The 25,231-nt window shown below is 40.9% G+C and overlaps 1 protein-coding gene and 1 non-coding gene across 2 annotated transcripts in view; both read left to right on the top strand.

Moving 5' to 3' along the window:
• Positions 1–227: 227 nt before the first annotated feature.
• Positions 228–25,231, top strand: part of Metap1 (methionyl aminopeptidase 1) — a 55,830-nt gene continuing 30,826 nt past the window's right edge. The window contains exons 1-6 of the mRNA XM_076575053.1: positions 228–535; positions 7,987–8,038; positions 10,659–10,771; positions 15,736–15,796; positions 20,436–20,527; positions 21,971–22,054. Coding sequence (XP_076431168.1) covers positions 422–535; positions 7,987–8,038; positions 10,659–10,771; positions 15,736–15,796; positions 20,436–20,527; positions 21,971–22,054 — 516 coding nt within the window. The 5' untranslated portion in view covers positions 228–421. The remainder of the gene's footprint in view (positions 536–7,986; positions 8,039–10,658; positions 10,772–15,735; positions 15,797–20,435; positions 20,528–21,970; positions 22,055–25,231) is intronic.
• Positions 17,513–17,614, top strand: LOC121830603 (U6 spliceosomal RNA). The gene has a single exon (XR_006073819.1). It is a non-coding gene; the product is annotated as a U6 spliceosomal RNA (small nuclear RNA).

Here is a 25,231-nt window from a genome sequence, read left to right as displayed (position 1 = left end):
GGCAAGAAGGCGCGCAGACGGCGAACGGAAGTAGGGTATACGGGGCTCCACGGACCTCACGTGGCGCCGCCGGCGCAGCAAGGTTTGGCGGGCAAGCAGAGGCAGGGCGAGCGGCGGGGCGGGGCGCCACTGCGCGTGCGCGGCGGGGGCGGGGCTGTCGGGCGCCCGCTGGAAGCGCGGGCGGGGCGGGGCAGCAGGGGAGAGCGCGCCGGGGGGCGGGGCCGGGGGCGGGGCGCTGGCGGCGCGTGCGCGGTGGGGGCGGGGCGCGCAGCGTAGGGGCGGGCCCTACTCCTCCCCGTCCAGCGCCTAGGCCTACGGGCCGAGCTCCTCCCCGGCCGGGTCTCTCCCCTCCCTCGGCCGCCGTTCCTTCCTCCTCCTCCTCCTCCTCCTCCTCCCACAGGCAGGCGGGCAGTGAGGCAGCATGGCGGCCGTGGAGACGCGGGTCTGCGAGACGGACGGCTGCAGCAGCGAGGCCAAGCTCCAGTGTCCCACCTGCATCAAGCTGGGCATCCAGGGCTCGTACTTCTGCTCTCAGGTAGCCGCCCACCCCGCGCCCCTCCGGGTCTCCGCCTCCGGGCCCTGCCGCCTCCCCCCTCGGGCCTCGGAGCGGCCCGGGCCTCGGGAGCCGGCCGCCGGCGCTCGCGGGAGCGGAAGCTGACCTGCGGCGGGTTCGGGCCGCGCATCGGCAGCGGGGAGGGCGGCCAGGTGCGTGGGCAGGTGGGGACGCGCGGGAACCGGTAGCCCAGGACCTCCGCCAGAGCCGGGGTCCGGTCCGGTCCGGTCCGGACGCCGCGGGGCCGCGCTCCCGGGGCTCCACTCCCGTGCCTGTGCAATCCGGGACGGAGACGGAAACGACCTGCCGGGGCCTCGGGGTGGCCGCAGTCTCCTGAAGAGGAGAGCTGGTTTCAGCCTCACTTCTCCTGTGTTTTACTACCGTGCTTTGGCGTTTAAACAACTTTGGGTGTGGGAGTGGAGGGTGGGGGGCGGTCTGTGCAATTCATTCTTTTCCGTTGGCATCTCAGATTATTAATTGAGAGAACCGGTGAGTTAAAGAGATGAGTCACTTGTGTTACTGAAGTTCCCCTGGAGTGAAAAGGACAGTTCCCTCAAAGGTTATGCTTTAAGGCTTCGATGTGTTTAGGAAGTGTCGTGCAGCTGAGCAAACCCAGCACTGAATGGGCAGTGTGTGTTTACTGAATAGTATTTGTGTTCCACTGTGACTCAGAATGATGGCAAGGCAACAAGCAATAGGTAGCTATTGGGCTCTGAGTTACAGTTTGTTGACGAGGGGCATATACATATTTTGGTAATAAACTGACAGGTTCCTGGGAGCAGTGAATTAATCAATATTCCAGAGGCCTTGGTCTGCTAATTTCCTGTGAGATCTTGAGTCAGTGAAGATACTTAACTTCCCGAGTTCCAGTGTTACCCTGCTCAGACAGAGTAAGGATAGTTTTCCTTCTGTATTTCACAGGGTTGCACTGACATTGAAATTAAGATAAGACCCTATAGCCCTACAATGTAAGATGTTTGTGTTTTAAAGGATTCCAGTACAGTTAATCTGATACCTAAATAAAGTTCAAGTGGCCAGGCGGTGGCGCACGCCTTTAACCCAACACTTGGGAGGCAGAGGCAGGCGGATCTCTGTGAGTTCCCAGAAAGCCAGGGCTACACAGAGAAACCCTGCCGGGGAGGGCGAGGATAGTTATGTGAAAACTACAAAAGCAACTATTTTCAAATACAAAGTACATGCAAAGATAAATGTAAAATTAAAACGTATGAGTAACAGCCTTAACATTTGTAGATAAGCCATCACAAGAGTTCCTCACAGTTGGATGGGTCTTGTTTTTAGAGAGTATGTGATCCTTGACCTTGTTGCTATCATTCTGCAAAATGATGCACATGGGGAAGTGTTGCTTGATCTAAAAATAGCATTAGGGCTATCAATCGGCACAGGGCCTCTTGTTGCTTTAACATTTTCCAATTACAGCTTACTGAGTTCTGTGTGGGACCTGAACTTAAAATAAAAATTTTGCGGAGCGGTGGTGGCACACGCCTTTAATCCCAGCACTCGGGAGGCAGAGGCAGGCGGATCTCTGTGAGTTCGAGGTCAGCCTGGGCTAGAGTGAGTTCCAGGAAAGGCACAAAGCTATACAGAGAAATCCTGTCTTGAAAAACCAAATAAAATAAAATAAAATAAAATAAAATAAAATAAAATAAAAATTTGCTATGAAAATTGTGAGTCATCTTAGGAGATTAGTGTAGTCTATGCAGTGTTTATTTATTTATTTATTTTGGTTTTTTGAGACAGAATTTCTCTGTCTAGCTCTGGCTGTCCTGGAACTCACTCTGTAGACCATTCTGACCAGTCTGGCCTTGAACTCACAGAGATCTGCTTGCTTCTGTCTCCCAAATTCTGGGGTTAAAGGTGTGTGCCACCATGCCCAGCTCTACACAGTGTTTAAAGTTGGGAGGTGCTTTAATTCCAGCACTTGGGAGGCAGAGGCTGGTAGAACTCTACTGGGCTAATCTGGTTTACTACATAGTGAGTTCAAGGCCAGCCCATGGGCTAGGAATTGAACCTGGGTCACTTGGAAGTAGCCAGTGGTCTTAACCATTGAGCCATCTCTTCCGCCCAGCCACTGTTTCTTTTTCTTTGTTTCTATTTGTCTTCCTTCCTTCCTCCCCTCCTTCCTTCCTTTCTTTCTACATTTCTTTCTTTGTCTCTCTTTCTCTTTCTTTTCTTTCCTTCTATCTTTCGTTCTTTGTATCTCTCTGTCTTTCTTCTCTCTCTCTCTTTCTCACTTTGTTTCTTGAGGTAAGAGTCTAACACACATGTAATTACAAAGAAATAGAGGCCATGGGTTTAAGAAAGAGCAAGGGGTTTATGGGGAGGGTTAGAGGGAGGAAAAAGGGAAATGATGTAATTATATATTAATTAAAATATATATAAAAGCCTAAAAGGTTTTGGGAAACTGTTCATCAAGCGTGGGTGGCATTCTCTTATAAAGAATATTGAATCTTTGTAGTTTGAAGAAATGTCAGACATTTGTCAGAGCATCCGAGACTTAATTATGGTAGAGAATGGAGCCTGTGCTGGAGCCTGCAGGTATATTACTAGTATCACTGCTACACCTGTCATCAGACATTCAGAGGGGCTTCTGTCTTTCTTCATTCCTGTTATCACCTTCCACGGGCAGGATGTAAAAAGTCTGTCACAGAGTCAGTGGAGTAGTTCATTCATTTCTCCACTGTATTCACTTTGTAAACAAACCACTCCAACCAAAGCAGACAAGATCTTTCTTCCCTCCAGTTGGCTCATGCTTATTTCAGTGCTGAGATTATTCCTGCCTTTGTGTTCTGACTCCACAATTAGGGTAGCTCTTCTCAGACTGGCCAGATTGTCTTGCTGTAGTCATGGGCTGTGTGTATACTCTTTACTTACCCAAAATGTCACTTGCTCTCTGAAATCACAGCTGTTCTTTCAGCCCCAGTAGAGACCTTGATTAAGCCACTGTAACTTTTCCTAAACACATTTTACATCAGTGTTGAGACTGAGGCTTTGCTTGCCATTGGGCATGTTCTCTTCAGAGTTTTTTTTTTTTTTTCCTATGCTTCTCACTTTTCCTAATGTTGGCCAGCTTGTCTTTCGAACCAAACCAAACTACAAAGACACCTATTTATAACACCGTAACTCTTTTATAACATCTTAATGACCTGCAATTACCTTATTCGTTAGAAAACAATGTCTTTGATCAGAAGGTGAGCTATCATTTTCACAGCCGAATGCTCATTTCCTTGTGCTGTACTTTGGATGCAGCAAGTGGTCAACACACTTGAATGCCTGAGTAAATGTCTGAAAAGGCAGAAGGAGGCTCCTCCGCTGTATAACTTTGTGCAGATGACTTCTGGCTTTCATTGTCTTCAGAATAGGGGCACTAATAGTTCCTACCAAATGGTTTTGGTAGGTGAAATGAGTAGGTAAGGCACTGACCAGAAAAGTAAACTATATAAATAATGGCTCATTTTATTGTTATGCTGCATTTTATATTTAAAAACATGAAAATGTATTTGTCTTAGTTGTTTCATTTTAAGAACATTTCTTCCTTTAATGGAATAAGACCCATTATCCTTAAAGTTGATCTTTCTAAAGGTTCTGATAATCGAGTGTCTTGATAGTTATCCCTTCTTTCTAAATTAATAGTAGTTGTATATACTCTGTTTTCTTCACTTGTAAGCGTTTTGTTTTGTTTTTTTGAGATGGCTGAGGGTCACTCATTTTTGTGTTTTCTGAAGTTCCTTGTGTCAGTATGCTCTCAGTTCATTAAATGAAAGTTGAAGGAATGGGCCTGCAGTGGAAAGTGGAATTCTGCTTTTACATTATCCTTTTAAAGATGGATAATACTAGACAAAGGTGTCTATTATATAATTACTGTCATTTATTAATTATGGCTGGACTTAAAATTTCAGTTTCTTTCTATTTTTCTTTTTGCTTTCTTTTTTTTTCCCCTGAGACAGGGTTTTTCTGTATAGCCTTGGCTGTCCTGGAACTCATTCTGTGGAACAGGCTGAACTCCAACTCACAGACATCTGAAGTGTGATCCTAAGTAGTCTTACCAATAAAAACCAGGAATCGGATATCGGGATAAAAGCTGAAAGGCCAGAGAAGCAAAGGAGCAGCCACAGTCACTTCCTACCTGTCTGAATCCTCTGACCCAAAGGGCCAAGATCCCAGCCTTATCACTTGCTGTCTCCTTTCTGTACAGACCTCCAGACCTCTATGGTTAACACAAAATATCAATCATAACAGAGATCCACCTGCCACTGCCTCCTGAGTGCTGGGATTTAAAGGCATGTGCGGTAGTCAAAATTTCAGTTTCTTAAGTGTTGTTTTTAACAAAGTTCTGTGCTGTTCATTGTCTTGCCCTGAGCAAGTTGATCAGCTGAGAAGGAACTAAATGATGCGTTGTTGTTTATGGATTTCAGAACTTAAAAAGTCAGTGACTGTAGCTAAGGAAGGAGACTGCATTTGCAATCAGACCTGGGTTTCAGTCTTTGCTCTAGTATCCTTGGAAAACTCATCTTCTAAGAGAGGAATATGGATGGTACCCTTCTTAGAGTTAGGAAGAAGGTGAATAAGATCATGTAAAATGCCTAGCCTAATGCCGGGCGGTGGTGGCGCACACCTTTAATCCCAGCACTCGGGAGGCAGAGGCAGGCGGATCTTTGTGAGTTCGAGGCCAGCCTGGGCTACCAAGTGAGTTCCAGGAAAGGCGCAAAGCTACACAGAGAAACCCTGTTTCGAAAAACCAAAAAAAAAAAAAAAAAAAAAAAAAAATGCCTAGCCTAGTGTTTGGTAAATGATTTCAAGATGCTTATTACCTTATTTATCACTTAGATTTATTTATCATGTGTGAGAGTGTTGTGTCTGCATGTGGGTGCCTGGTGTTCTTGGAGGTCAGGAGCATCATCTGATCCCCTGGAATTGGAGTTAAGGATGGTTGTGAGCCACCATGTGGGTTCTGGGAACTGAGCATGGGTCCTCTGCAAGAGCAACAAGTGCTCTTAACTACTGAAGAATTGCTCTGGTCTCAACCTCATATGTCGAAGGAAAGTTAAAAATATTTGAGAGTATTATTTAAGCACATTTGGGTGCGTTGTTCTTATTATTTTGAGACAGATTCTCATGTAGTCCGAGCTGGGTCCTCCCTAAGGACTCGTGACACTCCTAGCTTGGCTTTTTTGTGCTGGGATTACAGGTATATGCACCACTATGCCCAACTTAGATTTTGGACAAATTTTTGCAACCAGTTCTTTCCAAACAGCAGTGACAGAATTCTAACTCTTTAGTCCATAGATTACCAGTACATACTAGACCTGCATGTCCGTCAGCCACCAGTGTCCGCTTCTGTCATGTCCATCAGTGATGCTGTTATTTGCACTCAGCTCACATGGGTGTTCCTCATCCACAATGTCCTGTGACATTTTACAAAAATGGATAATCAGAAGGAATTGACCAACCAAAATAAAATATGACAAAGAAATGACAAATGATAATGTTGGATATAAAATTTAAACCAAATACAGAGCTGTAAACGGCGCGTTTTGGGGGAAGTTAGATAGATGATGCAGGATTGAGAGCATTTGCTGCTCCCACAGAGGGCTAGAGTTCAGTTTCCAGAGCTCCGATGGGGTGGCTTACAGCTGCCTTAAAATTCCAGCTCCTGAGGTTCTCATGTCCTCTACTGGCCTTTGTACTGCATATACATGCACAACACACACACACATGTCTATCATCTTAGGGGGAGTGGTTCATGCTGTAAGTAAAGTACTAGGCTAGACATTAGGCATTCAGCAGTAAATATAAGATGGTTTTTTACCATTTGAGACAAATATTTCATAACTAATCACATAATTTAAGCTATAAAGACTAATAAAAATAAACAGTACTATGCATAGGGGGAGATAAAAGAGGGTCAGATTATGTTAAGAAGGAGTCTATTCTAGCAATAGTAGATATCAAAAAGGCTTCAGACTAGGGAACAACCAATACAGATTTGAGCACATGACAGTGTTGGTCTCCAGATATGTACCCAAAGTTAAGACAATTTTTTTTTTTTTTTTTAAGATTTAAAAAAAAAAAACTTGTGTGTGTGTGGGTTTATGCATGCATGTGTAGTGTCCACAGAGGACAGAAGAGGGCATTCGATTCCCTGGAGCTAGAGTTACAGGCAGTTGTAAGCCTCCTTATGTGGGTGTTAGGAACAGAACTTGGTGTCTGTTCAATCTTGTAACTTCTAAACCATCTCCTGTCTACCCTCGTAATGATCCACGAGGTCCTGAAGAACTATGGAGAATTGGCTTTTAATGAAGGCAATTCTTGCTTTGCTTTGAATGGTAGGATGGAACCATAGAAATAGGAGCTGATTCTATGCAAAATAATCTTTACAGCTAATAGGAAAACTTCAGTTTTTTTTATATCCATTATATTTTTCTTCTTTTGGTTAAAACATTGAGAAGTCTCTAACTCTTGGTTACTGTACTAGTTTTCATTGCTATGGCTAACTTCCTGAGGAGAAGAAACTCAGAGGAGGAATGGCTGTTTGGGCTTACAGTTTAGGGAGGGCTTTTATGTAGTTCATTGCAGTGAGGAAAGCTGGTGGGCCAACCGTGAGGCAGCTGGTCACACTGTATTTGCCCTCAGGAAAGAGGGCCAGACATTAGATCTCAAGGCTAGCTCCAGTGACCCACTTCTTCCAGCAGGGTTCCTTCCTCAAGGCTCTACAGCCTTCTCCTAGGGAGTACTGTTCAGTCACAGTACAGGGGTGGGCTGGGGCAGGGCTACCGCAGTTCTATTGAAGGCACTACACACTCTGCCACTGAGCTGTAACCCCAGCTCAGATTCCTTTCTGAACTGATAGTTGAGTTGACAGCCTTGCTTGCTTGTTTGCTTGGTTTATCTCTCTTTTTCTCTCCCTTACTCTTCTTTCTCTCCCTCCCTCCCTCCCTCCCTCCCTCCCTCCCTCCCTCCCTCCCTCCCTCTCTCTCTTTCTCTCTCTCGCTCTCTCTCTCTGGTTTTTGAGACAGGGCTTCTCTGTAACAGCCTTGGACTAGCTCTGCCGACCAGGCTGGCCTCGAACTCTCAGAGATCCATCCTCTTGCGTTTATCTCTGAGTGCTGGGATTAAAGGCATGCACCACCGTTGCCTAGCTGATGTCATTTCTTAAGCTTTTTATAAATATTTATCTTGCAAACTCTTGTGTTTTAGTCTTTATATTTATTTTTTTATTTTTTGAGGTAGTCTTTCATTCAGTGTGGAGTCCTGGGTGGCCTGGAACCCACCTGCATGCCTCTGCCTCCAGAGGGGTGGGATTAATAGCATGTCCCACTATGCCTGGCCAATAAGTGTTTCTTCTGTGTAACAATTCTTAAAAATGTTTCTGATTAAGGAAGGCCTGAAACTGATTTCCTTGTTTGTTCTTTTAGGAATGCTTTAAAGGAAGTTGGGCTACTCACAAGTTACTACATAAGAAAGCAAGTAAGTAGCATTGCTTATCTTCATGCCCTTTGCCTTTGATGCAGCTTTTGTTCGAGTGTTGGGACTTCTCTTGGTTCTGAAAGTGTAATTCTGACATCTGGAATTATTATTCCTTGGTAATGTGTAATAAAACATGTCTAATGACATCTGGTTTATCTTGTTTCATGTGGTTAATATGAAAACGTGCGATCTTTGCTAGGATAGATGGATCTAGCTTGGCTAGTACTTGATAATGCCCTAATCTTTTCGTATCCTCTTGTCTTGGCTAAAGTGTCTGCATATTGTAGGCCGACGATACAGGGGCTGTTTGATTTTGTTGCTCTGTAGCGGATAATGGCTTTAAATCCCTGACCTCCCTGTTTGTACCTCCCAAGTTCTGGATTATAGGCATGTGTCACCACACTGTGTTGATTTTTGGGGTGTCTTGTATTACCCCAGAAACTAGTAACAGTTTCTTAGCTGTTGTAACCACATTGGTGTGGCTATTCTTCAGATAGCCTTTCTGCATCAGCTCCTCATCCTGTAAATGTAGTTCTTAGTGTGGCTGACCTGAGACAGCCTGCTACGGTTACCTGGAGATCGACAAGAACTTGCTGTGCAGAAAGCATTGCCATCTGATGCTACGGTTTGGCAGGTAGTGTGGTGGTTGCTGCAAACTTTCTGTCTTGATTTTGTTGCCTTGTACTCATCTGCCTCTGTTTTCTGGGAGTTTATTGGTCTAATAAAGTTTGTTAGTTTGCCTTACCAAAGCACCTGAGGTTAGCCAAACCATCTTTGAAGGAAAAGGAAATACAACTTTAAAATGATTTTTGTGGTGGTATAAAGTGATACCTGTGCTTAATGGGAGTTCTGGGTTATCCACGGGAGGAAATGTAGTCTGCGAGTGGGAAATAGTGAAAAGTTTACCAAGGCACAGAGGAGGAGATCTACTTCTTTTGGTTGGCTCCTTTGAATGGAAGTGTTGTACAGCTTGGAGGTCATGTATTTCGGGCCTTATATCACACGAAGTCCAATGCTCTTTGGTGTGCTGCCTGGATTTTGTCTGAACCTATTGCATTGTGGTTTTTGAAAAATAGCATACAATGTCCTTTGCTTTCACAGTTGTTTACAAAGTTTTGCTACCAGCGTCAACTCATTTCAAGATTACTAGGAATCAAATGCTTGTTTAGCATTTGGGACTTGGGTAAAATGGTTACTGAAATGTAAGCTTACTTAAATTTTCAGGTGTAAATTTCTAGTAAGTGAGTTCTGTATAGAGATTAGAAAAGAACTTGCTGTGTTTCAGCCTTGTTTGTCTTGATAGCTTTTGTGTTGTTTATGAGGTCTGCTTTCAATTCTCCTTGGAAAATACTGTTTGTAGAAGGGCAGGAATGGAGACCAGGTGGGAGATTTGAAAGGCTTCGTTTTCTGTTCCTTGTTTCCTCCCTAGGAGTATGGTAAGGCAAAGCCATTTTGAATTTGTTTTGAGAAAGAATCTAGATGATTTTTGAAATTGCATTTACCATTTTATGTGTGTTTGTGCATGCATATGCATGAATACATGCTACAAGTGTGGAAGGAAGTCAAGACTTTTTGGGGGGATATGGTTTACTCCTTTTACCTTGTAAGGTGTTGGGGATCAAAATTAGGCTTGGGAAGTAAGTGCCGTCTGGCAGCCCTGAATCTAGTGATGTAGCACTCTGTCTCACCTGAACTTAATGATCCTCCTACTTTAGTCTCCCAACTGCTGGGATGACAGATGTACCACTGCTCAGCAAAAGCCTGAGTCTTGACTGTTCTAGCCTAGATTTAAAGACACACATCCCTAGAGGTTCCTGTTTGACACAAACCACTTCATGCTAGCCTTACATGAAGCAAGTGTCAATTGTTGTTTTGAAGAATTTTCATTAATACTTGAATCTAGTGACAGTGAATGGAGTCCATTTTTGTTTCGGGTTCAGAAATAATTTTGTATTGATAAAAACCTTCACTTGAAAGCCATTATTGGGGGCTGGGGAGATCGCTCTGTGCTTAAGAGCATTGTCTGCTCTTCTAGAGGACCCGGGTTCAATCCCCAGCACCCACATGGCAGTTCACAACTGTTTGTAACTCCAGTTCCAGGGGATATGGTACCCTCACACAGACTTACATGTAGGCAAAACACCAATGCATGTAAAAATACATCTTGGGGGAAAAATAAATAAAACTTAAAAGCCATTGTTTGGTTAAATTGGAATTTTTTTTTTTTATGTAAGTTTGTTGGGTGATTTAGGATCACCACTTTAAATAAGAGCATAGAATTCGGCTGTTAAAAGTCTGAATTTAGATGGGAAGGTTTAGCTCATATTTGATATTTTAAAGTTAAGTTTGTATGAATTGCTGCCATTCTGTTTGAGACTGTACAGCGTGTGTCTGGGTGCTTCTTCCCAGACACTGAGGTCTGAGAGCGTGGACGACTGGTGAGCAGAGCGTGAAGCAGCTGCTTGGTCAGGCTAGGCTGGATGCTGCCTGGGTTTTTGTGCCTGGGCTCTCTGGCTCTCAGCCAAGTGAGAAGTAAAGTAGGTTGCTGCCCGGCAGCCTGATGACTGAAGCATCTTTCTCTCCTCTTGCTTTGACATCTGTCCATCACTCTTTCTCCCAGAAGATGAAAAGGCAAAACGAGAAGTATGTTCCTGGACTGTAGAAGGTGATGTTAACACTGACCCATGGGCAGGTTATCGGTACACCGGTAAACTCAGACCGCATTATCCACTGGTGAGTATGTAAAGTCATTAGAATGGAACATTATCTTTAACCCGTTTTCAGTTTCCTGAAATTGATGCTTGTAACTTGTATTCCAGTAGTGGATCACGAGCAGGGTTGCCTTCAGAAAGGAACAGTGTGCGACAATTGGCAGTTGTGGAAGAAGTGGAGAAGATTTTAGATATAAAGACTAAAACTTTATAAATTTTAAAAAAGAATGGGATAAATAGTCTTTATTTTGGTTTTGGTTTTTTCCTGTGTAGCTCTGGCTGTCCTGCAACGCACTCTGTAGACCAGGCTGTCTGTCCTTGAACTCAGAGATCTGCCTGATTGTCTCCCAAGTGCTGGGATTAAATTAAAGGCATGGGTCACCACCACCTGGTGGGTTAAATACTCTCTATAGACCAGGCTGGCCTCGAAGTAAGTCACAGAGATCCAAATCACAGAGATCCACCTCCCTCTGCCTCCCGAGTGGTGGGATTAAAGGCGTGTGCCACTGCCGCCCGGCTGGGATAATTACTCTTATGGCTGGCACGAGAGTACTGTATAATACTGCTCTTCTACAGTTTTTTGTAGAATGTGACACACTGTAACCGAATGACAGTGGCTTAAGTACCACTCCTATCCCTTCCTGTAGGGAATTTCATGCACGAATAGAATGTGTTTTGATCAGACTCATCCACAGCTCACTCCTCTCTAATTCCTTCACTACATTTCCTTCCCAACTTCATATACTTAAAAAAAAATACTGAGTCCACTTAATGCTGCCATTATGTGCATAGATGTAAGGCATCTACTAGAACATGGGCAAACTGTCAGGGGCTGCATCCCAAGAAAACTGACTCCTTTCTAGCAGGCATCAGTTGCCTATAGCTCCTCTGCCTGGGGTAGGACTTCATGAGCCCCTCCCTGATCCATACTGGCATTTTGGCTTGTTTGATCTTGTACAGGTCTTGGGCATCCATTCACAGCTACTGTCAATTCTTGTGTGCAACAGCCCTCTTCTGTACAGTAAATGCTGTTTTGAGAGGTTCACAACCTCTGACTGGTGGGGAAGACCTTAAATCCAATGAGAAATAGACTCTTGACTCCCAGAGCATCCATGCCATTTTGAACTGGGTACATGGAGTCAGCCTGGTCACGACTAGCTGGAAGGGTTCCTAACTGGGTGAGCTGTGGGTTACTTTCCCCTGCTGATAGCATGCCAGCACTCTCCAGAGCTGTGACAGCCAGCGGTCAGGGAGCGTCCACATGAAGGAAAGCTTGGTTTGCTTAGGACTCAGGAGGTTTGCTGTTTTGATAGGAGGTCTCTCCACATAGCCCTGGCTGTCCTAGAACTCACTCGGTAGACCAGGCTGGCCTCAAACTTACAGAGATCCACCTGCCTCTGCCTCCCAAGTGCTGGGATTAAAGGCGTGCACAACTATGCCTTCTGGACTCGAGGTGTTTTGTTTTTTTTTTGGTTTTTGGTTTTTGGTTTTTCGAGATGGGTTCTCTGTAGATGTAACCAACCGTCTTATTAAATAAGAAACACAGAGCTCAGAGCTAAAATCTCACCCTTCCTCCTGCTGTCCCAGCTTCGCGAAAAGAGAGCTACTTCCTGTCGGTTCGTTTTTTTATAGTATGTTGTTCTGCCTTCTCATTGGTTGTAAACCCAAACACATGACTGCCTCGTCACTGTCTGAATGTACAGCCCCCTAGGTCTTAAAGGCATATGTCTCCAATGCTGACTGTATCCCTGAACACACAGAGATCTTATGGGATTAAAGGCGTGTGCCACCACCGCCACACTCTTGCTATGGCTCTAATAGCTCTGACCCTGAACACACAGATATCTATGGGATTAAAGGCGTGTGCCACCACCGCCACACTCTTGCTATGGCTCTAATAGCTCTGACTCCCAGACAACTTTATTTATTAACATACAATCAAAATAATAATTCAGTACAATTAGATTACCACCACATTTCCCCTTTTCTATTTTTTTTTTTTTTTTTTTTAAGATTTATTTATTTATTATGTATACAGAGGAGGGCGCCAGATCTTATTACAGATGGTTGTGAGCCACCATGTGGTTGCTGGGAATTGAACTCAGGACCTCTGGAAGACCAGTCGGTGCTCTTAACCTTTGAGCCATCTCTCCAGCCCCCCCCCCCTTTTCTATTTTAATAAAAAGAAAAAAAAGCAAAAGGTTATAACTAACAAAAGAAAAACTATATACAAAAGTACAATAACTATATACAATATATACAAGTAATAAATACCTAAACAGGTATTTGACAAATCAGAGAAAATAATTCCATTATCTATCCTATTTTGGTAAATCCAAGATGTATCTAATGCACTTTCTATCCTAATTAATTTTCAACTATAACTAACTAATCTTCAACCATAACTAACTAATCTTCAACTCCCTCAGAGACCCAAGAAGGGAATAATATTAGCTAACAAAAATAAAAACAGGAAGTGCACAAAAGCAACTTCCAAAAAATTTTTGTGAGTTGACAGAAACAGCCAGCTGCCTGGGCAGTCACCTGAGGTTTCTCCGCAGTGTTGGGGCATCATCTTCAGCCTATAGGCTTAATGTATCTGACAGACTCATTTGTGAAGTAGGATGTACACAAGGTCAACAGTTCAACCTCACATTGGGTGAGAGCAGTCCCCGTACCAGAAACACCTGAATTCCACTAGTGTCCTGTCATGATTCAGGATTTTAAATTCTGGAAATTGTTGACAGTTTTTTAATTCAGCTGTCCATTCTTCTTGGCTGTGTATATATGGCTTCATCTCAGCATCCCCTTCTTCTCCACATCCCTCTATTAAATGCCAGTCTACTTTTGAGAGGCATGAGCTTTCAGCTGCTGTTCCATTGTACAACAGAATCCATCGGCCCTCTGCCTGTTAAGCTGCCTTCGAAGAAAAGGGCACCGTACCTTTTCCGGATGCGAAGGCCACTTCAGGGATGGGGCCATGTTGTCCTGGCCTCAGAAGATGCCTTTTGATAAAGCCATAACCACACTTGTTTTGGCAAGAATCAGTAGTCCCTTGTTTCGTGATCTGTCTGTCCATTTTGTCCTGTTGATTCGAGGATACTTTGTTGTCCAGTGGCTAACTTTTGCCAGAATGAAAGTTGACTCCATATGCAGTTTCTTCAATGCCCATATTTTCTCTAAAGTAGATTGGTACTGCCAGGAGCCGACATGTCTCAAAAAAGAAAAATTTTCTAAGTTATTAAAACATTGTAAATGCCATATTCTGTAGATCTCTGAAGGGTTTGAAGATGACCTGTCTAAAACATCTCTGCTCAATTTTTAAAACATATCTAATATGACTACAAGTTCTATTGTAATGTCTAACTACTAACTTTCATTTCTTTATATCCTAATAGTTGATAATAATAACATTCAAGGATCAGAAATTTGCATTACATTGTTAAATGAATGGTATAAATACAATTAGAAATATACATATAGCATTTTCTAACAATATCAATTTCAAATTTGTATACAATATAAAACAATCCAATCCAATGTAAAGTATTTAAAATTAGTAATTGTCTTTTTCTTTTCTTTCTTTCTTTTTCTTTTTCTTTTTTTTTTTTAAACAAGAACCTTAAATCTAATCTCCTTTGCTTAGCCTTTTTCCTAACCCTTGACAATAACTTGTAACCAACCCCCCTAAACACTGAAAATTATCCCAGACCCAAAACCCATTAAAAAGACCAAAAAACCACCCGCCCCACACCACCTCTTTGGGAATGTGGGCGTCGTATTCTTAAAATTGCTTCCTGCTGGGTATGGGCGAAGTTTTCTTTATCCTGAAAGAAAAATTTTAGGTTAATTGTCAAATTCTAGGAGAGGTAACTATATCCTTCATTATCCAGTCTGTGTATAATGCCAAAGTTCAGGGTTTATCTCAAGTCCTTATTCAAGTAGTCTTTGAGACTGGATCATCTCAGCTAGTCATCTCAAAATTGCTCTGAGCACCTTGTAGTTCAAAGCTGATCTATGGATGATGTTTGTCAGCTTAATGGTATTATTATTGTCCAAGTGGAATTGTTGTTGTTGTGGGGCCCCATCTTCTTTCTGGAGACTTCAGTTGATGTTAGGCCTGGCCATGATTTCCTGCAGAAAACTGATAAGAGACTCGAACACAAAAACATATATATGCAGCTAGCCTTTTTTCTAGAATTAGTTAGTACTCTATGTGACCATACATATCTTAACAAAGTTTAAAATGTATATATATATTAATCTTGTAAATTTTGATATAAAATTTATACTTTGAGAAAAGTTTAAAGAATCAGAATAGAATCAAAGAGTTGAGATTAGTAATAGAATAGTCCCTTAATTAATTTTGCTTTTGTCCTGTACCATAGCAGAAGATGGCTCTTATTCTGGCATGATACAGGGAGTTTGCATTTTCCTTTTAACAACATGCTTGAGTTTAAAGAAGGAGAGAGCCATTCTCCAACTCCAAAGTCAGCTTTAAATTTTAATTGAACTGGGACTATTAGAAAACCAATAGTGTTAAATCTTTAGAGAAAAGCAGAAACAAACATTTAGGAAGACATAAAATTTTTTAGATAATATATACCCATACACCGTTTCACTCTGTTTCTTGGGATAGATGATTTGTCACTTTTCTTCAGTTGTCTCATTTGTCCAGTGTTCTTCAGATTCCTTAACCTTCATTCTCCTAAAAGACAAAAACAAAAACCTTTCCCCAAGGTTCTCTGTAGTTTTGGTGCCTGTCCTGGATCTCGCTCTGTAGCCCAGGCTGGCCTTGAACTCACAGAGATCCGCCTGGCTCTGCCTCCCAAACATTGGGATTAAAGGCGTGTGCCACCACCACCTGGCATTAGAACTAACTTCTTATGAAAAAGTTTTGCTTGAATCTGACTCTTGAGTCTTCTCCCCAGGCTTATCTTTGTTATTAGGTAATAGGTGTTGAACAGATCTCGTTATTGTTTCTAGATGCCAACAAGGCCAGTGCCCAGTTACATTCAGAGACCGGACTACGCTGATCATCCCTTAGGTAAGTCCTGCTTGCCTCGTTTCTGCATTTTTCCATTTGTGGGCTTGATTATCACTGCCAGGGAAGGAATACTCTCCTTGTAGAGAGTTTTCAGTGCTGGACATGTAATGTAAACATTGTTTCTTTTTTTTTAAAGCCACATTAGAGCATTTAAGATAAAGATTTTTTTCCCCCTCAGGAATCTGTCTCGTTCTGAAAACAATGTTTATGTGGCTATTAAAGACTACGTTCAGAAAAATACTATATTTTCTGTTAAACAAACTGCCAGATGGGGGGCAAAGGCTTTGGTTTTCTTTTTGCTCTTACCTAGATTAAGGCAAAAGTAGATGGTGAAGGCCCGAGTGAGCGCCTCCCTCAGGACTGGGCTGTAGCAGTGATTGAAGGACTGTCATGGTGGTGTCGTGGTGGTGCTGTGGTAGTGGTGATGAGCATGATGGTGGTGACTCTCTAACAGTGACTGGTGTCTGTTTTTGCTTAATTGTGTGTCAGGCACTGTGCTAAGTCTTTGCCCGTGTTACTCCATTTAATACTTTCAACATGTCTGAGGTAGGTCTGTTGTCTTCTCTATTTTATAGATAATAATAGTGAGACATGCAGAGAAGATGAATAATTTGCCACACAGGTCAGTGGACTTAGTCTCTGACCTTTGAACTTGTACAGTATTTAGGTTGGACTAGGTGATGACTGGTTTTGTATGTCAGAAATGAGAAATGGTTGAGTACCAGTGATTTTTACATTATTTTTAAATTTAAAACATTAAAAAATTTTTGGTCTTGACATCATGTAATTACTAGCCCAAGCTGGCCTCAAATGTACAGTCCTCCTGACTCAGCCTTCTGAGTGTGGGATTGCATGTCTGCTGCCACTGTGGACAACTTGGACAGCTTAGATAACTGCAGGGAACCATAGTATTATTTTTCTGTATGTAATTTTAAAATTTAGTTAAATCATTGTGAATAAATGTAAGGAAAAGACAGTATGGGTGATACCTTGGAAACATGTAATTTCATTATTCTCTTTTGAATGTCATTAACTTACATTTTAAGAAATAAATATAAATTTTAATAGACTAGAATGTTATGTGTTTTAAAGAAGCCCTGCTCTGTAGAGATTTAAGAGCATCCCCAAGATACTCTGTGCATACCTATTAGACCAGTGCTGGTTTATATACAGTTGAACACACCACATACACCTTCATCTTTTTGTCTTCTCTTGATATGTTAATATATGATAGGAGTTCATGTAAGTTCTTCAGTTCCATAATTTTAATTTCATTGTGTGGGTGTATCATAATAATCAACCAGGTCTCTCCTAATGAATGGTTAGATTAGATGATTTGCAGGGTTTTGCTTCTGTGAATTTGATTGTAACTTCTATTCTTGTATTTTCATCTTTGTTCATGATTAAGAATTTTTTTAAAGTTAATTGTCTAAAGTAATGGTTTGGATCAAAGAATATATACATTTTTATTTGAGATAGTAGAAATTTCAGAGCATTTTGCCAATTACTACACTCATAAAAAGCACAGAGCATGAGCTTGGCGTGGTGGTGCACACCTTTAATCCCAGCACTCGGGAGGCAGAGGCAGGTGATCTCTGCCAGCCTGGTCTACAGAGCAAATTCCAAGATAGTCTTCAAAGCTACACAGAGAAATTCTTTTTCAAAAAACCAAAATAAACAAACTCCAAAAGACTAACTGAACAAAACATTAGTGTGCTTGCTCTGACAAAACATACTAAAATGTGAACAATACAGTGAAGACTAGCATGATTCCTGTGCGAGGATGCCCCTCAACTTCATGGAGTGATCCAGATTTTACAAGAAAAAACAGAACTTTGCTTCTCCTCCATTGTCACCAGCATTGTTTGTTCTCAAGTTTGTATGGCCTTTATAAGTCTGAAAGGCTGAGGAATTGTGTCTTCTTTTATTTCAGCTTGCATTTTTAAATTATAAGGTTTAACATTTTTTCATGTATTAAATGGCATTTTCTTTCCTTTTGAATGTTTGTTCATATTCTTAACCTCTTTCCCCATTAGAGTATTAGTTTTTTTTTTCTAAAATTGATTTCTAAAATGTTCTTTATACATTAACACTCTGAATTATATGGTAAAAATGTTTTTCCCCAGCAGAACACTAATATTTTGTCATTATATTATGACAAACTTTGAGCATTTGTATGTAGTAAGATCAATGTGTCTTGTGTTATTACATTTGATTCTCATGTCTTTAGTCTGGGGTTTGATTGGCCATTGGTCTAACCACAACCATGGCCAAGTGTGGCTCTTGGAATGGTTTCCTATCTGTGGGCCTTGTTGCTGTCTCCTTTGCTTTTTCTCGGGAATTCTCTTGGTATTCTTGCATGATTCTTTTTTTTTTTTTTTTTTTTTTTTTTTTTTTTTTTTTTTTTTTTTGGTTTTTCGAAACAGGGTTTCTCTGTGTAGCTTTGTGCCTTTCCTGGAACTCACTTGGTAGCCCAGGCTGGCCTCGAACTCACAGAGATCCACCTGCCTCTGCCTCCCGAGTGCTGGGATTAAAGGCGTGCGCCACCACTGCCCGGCTGCATGATTCTTTTTCTGTATTAAGTTTATAATAAGTTTGTCTTGATTCCAAAATACCTTGTTGACACTATTTATTGGGATAAACTCAATTTATAAATTAATTTTGAAAGAATAATACCTTGATAGTACTAAATCTTCTATCTAAAAATAGGGTATGTTTTCTGTTGTATTAATCTCCTGTTATATCTTAAAGGAAAAGTAAAGTTTCAGAGTTCCTTTTTGTTGTTGGTTTTTCGAGACAGGGGTTCTCTGTGTAGCTTTGGAGTCTATCCTGGAACTGACTCTGTAGACCAGGATGGCCTTGAACTCACAAAGATCCGCCTGCCTCTGCCTCCCGAGTGCTGGGATTAAAGGCAGGCACCACTGCTCCCGGCTCAGAGTTGTTTTTGAAGCTTTTTCACTGTTACATTTGTTCTGTGTACTTTATTGTTAGTAGTTTTAGCTTGTTTGTATTATAGTAGGTAGAGTTTTTAATTTTGACATCTTAACTGCTAACTTGCTAAATTCTTATTTTCATCCATTTCTCAGATGATTCTTTTGTTCTATGGCTATGTAATATCTGAAATTTATAAAGCTCTTATCTTTTTAAATTTTATATTTCTTTTTTTTAAAGATTTATTTATTTATTATGTACACAGAGGAGGGCGCCAGATCTCATTACAGATGGTTGTGAGCCACCATGTGGTTGCTGGGAATTGAACTCAGGACCTCTGGAAGAGCAGTCGGTGCTTTTAACCTTTGAGCCATCTCTCTAGCCCTTATATTTCTTTCTTTTACTTTTATCTGCTAATATTGCTGGAATAATGTTCCAGATGATACTCATTCTGTGATGTTCATTTGTTGATTGAGATTTATATTTTAACATGGTGGCCACCCATGTTAGGAGGATTATCTTTCTGGATAATCATTTACTTTCCAATATTGAATTAATAACCCTGTGTTCTGATGTGAATCTTTTCTTAGTTGATGGTAATGAAAACAATTCTGTAGGGGCTGGAGAGAGAGCTCAGTGGTTAACAGCACTTTCTGCCCTTCAAGAGAACCCAGCTGCCTCAAACTCCTGTGCCAGGGTATCCCTTACTCTGACCCACATACCAGCACACACATAGCAATTGCAAAAAATTTATTTGGGCATTTTTCATTTCAGAGAATGAAAACAGGATTCATTGATAATTTGTTGCATTTCCCCCTTAAGATTTTGAAATTGCTATATTGACTCTTTCTTTTAAGTATATGTAAAACTTGAATTAGACTAATTTTGTTAATTAAGATTATTTTCCCAAACTTTTATTTGATTTACTTTATGACCTTGAGTGATAAAATGGGTTTTATGACATGATCTGTGTGCATAAAAATAATAATCAGGTATTTCACAGCCGTATTTACCTGGGACTTTCTAATACAGAATCTGGTATGTTCTACTCCTTTTTTATTTTTCAAATGTTAGTTAAAGCCTACTAAAAATCATAAACCAATCTGCAGAGATGGCTCAGCAGTTAAAAACACTGGCTGCTCTTCCAGAGGATCCAGGTTCAATTCCCAGCCGCCTCCTGATGGCTCCCATCCTCTTAGAACTTCAATTCTAGAGGACCAGATGACCTCTTCTGGCCTCCAAGGCCACAATGCGTGCAGGCAGAATACCTGTACATGAAACTCTAAAACAAACCAACCAACCCAAGCAAAGGTCATATACTGTAGTTTGAGTAGTAACAGTAAGGTAGTTGATGATGAATTTGCTGGTGTGGAGATGCTTCGGGATATGGTCATGAAGAGCTTGTATGCTGTGCTGTACTTGTTAAGTGCATCAGTTAGTGCGCTGTGAGTACGCTGCCTGGCATGCAGCGGGAACTGTGAGCAGTGACTGCTTCCTACTAAGTTTTTAGAAAGTTTTTCTTCCAGTTTCTTTTATTTCCTTTTTGTGTTAAAAATATTAAAGCAATAACCTAACTTGGACCTCTCAATGTGAAATAGTATCGTGTGGTACATAAGGAGAATCACCTGTTACTGAGTCATCAGGGTATAATGTGCTGAGTTCTGTCTTTCTCTTTGTTGTGGTTTTACTCACTCATTTTCCATTCCAGGAATGTCTGAATCTGAACAGGCTCTTAAAGGTACTTCTCAAATTAAATTACTCTCAACTGAAGATATAGAAGGGATGCGACTTGTGTGTAGGGTAAGTTATTTTTTCCTCATGGGTAGAATATAGGGTAAATAGTACAGATAGGAAGTCAGTGATTTGTGGTTTATAAAGCTGTTACTTTGTAAACTGCTACTAGCCACCCCTTTCCTGTACCCATTTTCAAAACATTTTTTATATTTAAATAATCTATTTTAGAATAAAACTAAGAGTGATTCATCTGTAGTCACCATTTTCTTTCATCAACTTTGTATTGTTTATTTGCATAAACATTTACTGAATTGCAAAGACTGAAAGATGAGCACAAGAGCTTACAGTATCCTCCTCCTTTTTTTTTTTTTTGGAGAGAGGGTCTCTGTGTAGCCCTGGCTGTCCTGGAATTCACTCTGTAGTCCAGATTGGCCTTGCACTCACAGAGATTGACCTGTCTCTGCTTCCTGACTGCTGGAATTAAAGGCTTGGCCACCACACTCAACTTTATTTTTGTTTTTTTGTTTGTTTGTTTTTGCAGGATTATTTTTAAAGAGCGAAGTCCTCCCCCCCCCCCCCCCCCCACACACACACATACAGGGTTTCTCTGTGTAGCTTTGCGCCTCCCTGGAACTCACTCTGTAGCCCAGGCTGGCCTCGAACTCACAGAGATCTGCCTGCCTCTCCCCCCCCCCCCCCCCAGTGCTAGGATTAAAGGCGTGCGCCACCACCGCCCGGCAAGAGTGAAGTTTTTATGGTACTTAGTCATTCTAAGTTTACAAATGTTATAGCACAGGACTAAGTCCAAGGCTCATACAGAGTCTTGTGAGAATCTTATGTTTGGAATATGGATGGGGTTAATTAGATGAAATCACATATTTAAATTTTTCTAAAGAAAAATAATTGATTGTGTTCATTTAGATGTTCATTTAAGGCTTTTGTGCAGCATTTTAAAATTGATTTGATGCTATTTTTTTATTATCTGGAGAATTTTGTATTATGTCTGTTACTTACTATGATTTTTTAAAGGAAATTCATTCATCTTTTCTTATATTTCCTTTCATGCTCCATTTTAGAAATGTAACATTGTCAGTTGATTGTTTATCTATCTTAGGATATAATTCTTCATTAAGTTTACTTATTAGTGTCAGATGGTGGTGGTGCGCACCTTTAATCCCAGCACTCACAGGCAAAGGTAGGTAGGTGGATCTCCAAGTTCAAGGCCAACCTGGTTCATAAAGTGAGTTCCAGGACTGCCTAGGCTGTTACACAGAGAAACCTTGTCTAGAAAAACCAAAACCAAAACAAAAAAAAAAAAAGTTATTAGTAAATCTCTCTATCCCAACTTCTATATAAATTTATTTTTACATACTTTTATAGGTTTCTGACATTTAAATATTGTATACAAAATGATATCATATATTATTTGGCTGATTTTTTTCATGAAATCAAAAATAGTGCAGAGTATAGGTTCTGTTTTATTACTTCTTGAATATACTTATTTTTCAGCTTGCTCGAGAAGTCTTGGATATTGCTGCTGGGATGATTAAAGCAGGTGTAACTACTGAAGAAATTGATCATGCTGTACACTTAGTAAGAGCTTTACTTTTCTTATTTCAGAAGTTTCAATTATTAAAATTTTTAACTTCATTTTTATAATGTCCAAAATAACTTTATTAAGCAAATTTGAAAACTTATTTCTGCATTGTTTCGAATATGGGAAGCATTCTGGAACTATTACACTGGTAAGTATATTCTGCTTACAGGTCTTGGGCATCCAGGCATTCGGCCAGCAGCAACCGAAAATGTTTGGGAAAAAATAACTTTTGTGCAGACATGTTTGTGCTCTTTTATTCCCTGCTACTGTTATCTACATAGGGAGTATTTATAGTGTAATAGGGTCATGGAGTGGTTTAAAGTATAGGGGAGACATGGATAGTATGTGTGCAGACACTGCATTGCACAAAAGACTTGAGTTTCAGATGCTTAGGTGTGACTGTATTTGTGATGCTGAAATCCAAGGGCACTTGAGACATGTTATTCTGAAACCTCAGCCTTTTATCAGCTTTTCTAGAATTGATTAACCAGTACTTCCAATAAAACATACCACTGCATATGCCAGGTGTTCTGAAATACAAAACAAACCGCAGAAACTAGACTAGAAATCAATTTTCCTTTCATACACACAGCAAAAAGGCAATAAACAGATCAGATAGGAAGATCCTGCCTTAGTCAGTGTTGCTGTGAAGAGATGCCATGATCACAGTAACTCTTACAAAGAAAGCATTTCATCTGGCCTTGTTTACAGTTCATTACTGTAGATGTAACCAATCGTCTTTTTAAAATAAGAAACACAGAGCCAATGTAAAAGAGAAAGCCGAGAGGTCAGAGCTCAGAGATAAAATCTTACCTCCTGCAGTGCTCCTAGCTTCCCCGAGAGAGAGCTACTTCCTGTTTGTCTGTGTTTAAATAGTCTTTCTGTTCTGCCTTCTCATTGGTTGTAAACCCAACCACATGACTGCCTCATCACTGCCTGTAAGTACCGCCCTCCAGGTCTTAAAGGCGTATGTCTCCAATACTGGCTGTATCCCTGAACACATAGAAATCTACCTAGCTCTTCTAACCACCACGCTCTTACTATGGCTCTAATAGCTCTGACCCCAGGGCAACTTTATTTATTAACATAAAATTAAAATAACATTTCAGTACAAATAAAATATCACCATACATTACCATCATGGCAGGAAGCATGGCAGCATGCAGGAGGTGGGAGTGGGAGGGAGATAGAGGGAGAGGTTAGGAGAGAGGGGAGAGGAGAGAGAGCCCACCCCCAGTGACACACTTTCTCTAACAAGACCATCCCTAATCCAGTTTCCTCCTACCAGAGTTCCACTCTGTTCTTATTGAAACCACATATCTTAAAAAAAAAAACTTCATTAACAAGGCAATAAACAGATCAGATAAAATATGACATGGTGATACTTTTTTTTTAAAATAAAGATTGCTTGTTAGAGTGTATTAAATGTAGACTAGTTATACTTCATATGTCTAAGTTGTCCACAGAAAAGTGTTAAGTAGTTCAAACACATGGACAGTAGATTCTAAAGATTTCTGTATCCATCCATTACTCTTGAGGTGAGGATGAAACCGACACTCTGTGCTCTTACAGTGATGTTGGTGTTGTAAATGGTGACAGCCTTCCTGCAAGAATTGGACTATATGTCTGGAGTTTATAAAAATGTTTAAAAAACATTGTTGGAGGTTATTTGACAGTTTGGAATTTATTGTTTGGTTTGTCTGGGGTGGTGTGTGTGTTTGTGTGTGTGTGTAGGTCAGAAAAACTTGTGAAAGTCAACTCTTTCCTATCAAATGGGTCACAAGGATGAAACTCAGGTTGTCAGGCAGGTGAATCCCAGATCTACCAGCCTTGTGAATTTTTTTTATTTAGACTCACATGAATTTAGATCTGGGGTATTGTCTATATTAGTGTATCATGGGTAGGCAATTTGAGTACTTCCTCTGGGCAGGTGCTCTTTACAGTAAGGACCTTCGTATTTACTCATTTGCAGTCACCAGCATCCTCTGGAAGTAGGTAAGGAGGTGGTGCTATGGTCGCTCGCATTTTGTAGGAACTGAGGAGAAAGGTGTTAGCGTCCCAAAGTCATGTGGAATGATAACTGCAGAGGTACACCCATGTAGATGTAACCAATCGTATTATTAAAATAAGAAACACAGAGCCAAGGTAAAAGAGAAAAGCCGAGAGGTCAGAGCTCAGAGATAAAATCTTACCTCCTGCAGTGCTCCTAGCTTCCCCGAGAGAGGGAGGTACTTCCTGTGTCCCTGTTTAAATAATCTTTCTGTTCTGCCTTCTCATTGGTTGTAAACCCAACCACATGACTGCCTCATCACTGCCTGTAAGTACCGCCCTCCAGGTCTTAAAGGCGTATGTCTCCAATACTGGCTGTATCCCTGAACACACAGAAATCTACCTAGCTCTTCTAACCACCACGCTCTCACTATGGCTCTAATAGCTCTGACCCCAGGGCAACTTTATTTATTAACATAAAATTAAAATAACATTTCAGTACAAATAAAATATCACCACATTTCCCCTTTTCTATTTTAATAAAAAGAAAAAAGGCAAAAGGTTATAACTAACAAAAGAAAAACTATATACAAAAGTACAATAACTATATACAATATATACAAGTAACAAATACCTAAACGATGTCTAGTCCATTTGTATTTGACAAATCAGAGAAAATAATTCCCTTATCTATCCTATTTTAGTAAGTCCAAAATGTATCTAATTCACTTTCTATCCTAATTAATCTTCAACTATAACTAACTAATCTTCAACTCCCTCAGAGACCCAAGAAGGAAATAATATTAGCTAACAAAAATAAAAACAAGAAGTGCATGCAAGCAACTTCCAAAAATTTTGTGAGTTGACAGAAACAGCCAGCTGCCTGGACAGTCACCTGAGGTTTCTCCACAGTGTTGGGGCATCATCTTCAGCCTATAGGCTTATGGTATCTGACAGACTCATTTGTGAAGTAGGTTGTACACAAGGTCAACAGTTCAACCTCACATTGGGTGAGAGCAGTCCATGTACCAGAAACACCTGAATTCCACTAGTGTCATGTCATGATTCAGGATTTTAAATTCTGGAAATTGTTGATGGTTTTTGAATTCAGCTGTCCATTCTTCTTGGCTGTGTATATATGGCTTCATCTCAGCATCCCCTTCTTCTCCACATCCCTCTATTAA

This window comes from Peromyscus maniculatus, chromosome 6 (assembly GCF_049852395.1).
Source record: "Peromyscus maniculatus bairdii isolate BWxNUB_F1_BW_parent chromosome 6, HU_Pman_BW_mat_3.1, whole genome shotgun sequence".
In the NCBI taxonomy this organism is placed as follows: Eukaryota; Metazoa; Chordata; class Mammalia; order Rodentia; family Cricetidae; genus Peromyscus; species Peromyscus maniculatus.
The sequence above is the reverse complement of the archived record's forward strand: the minus strand, read 5'-3'. Positions and strand labels throughout refer to the sequence as shown.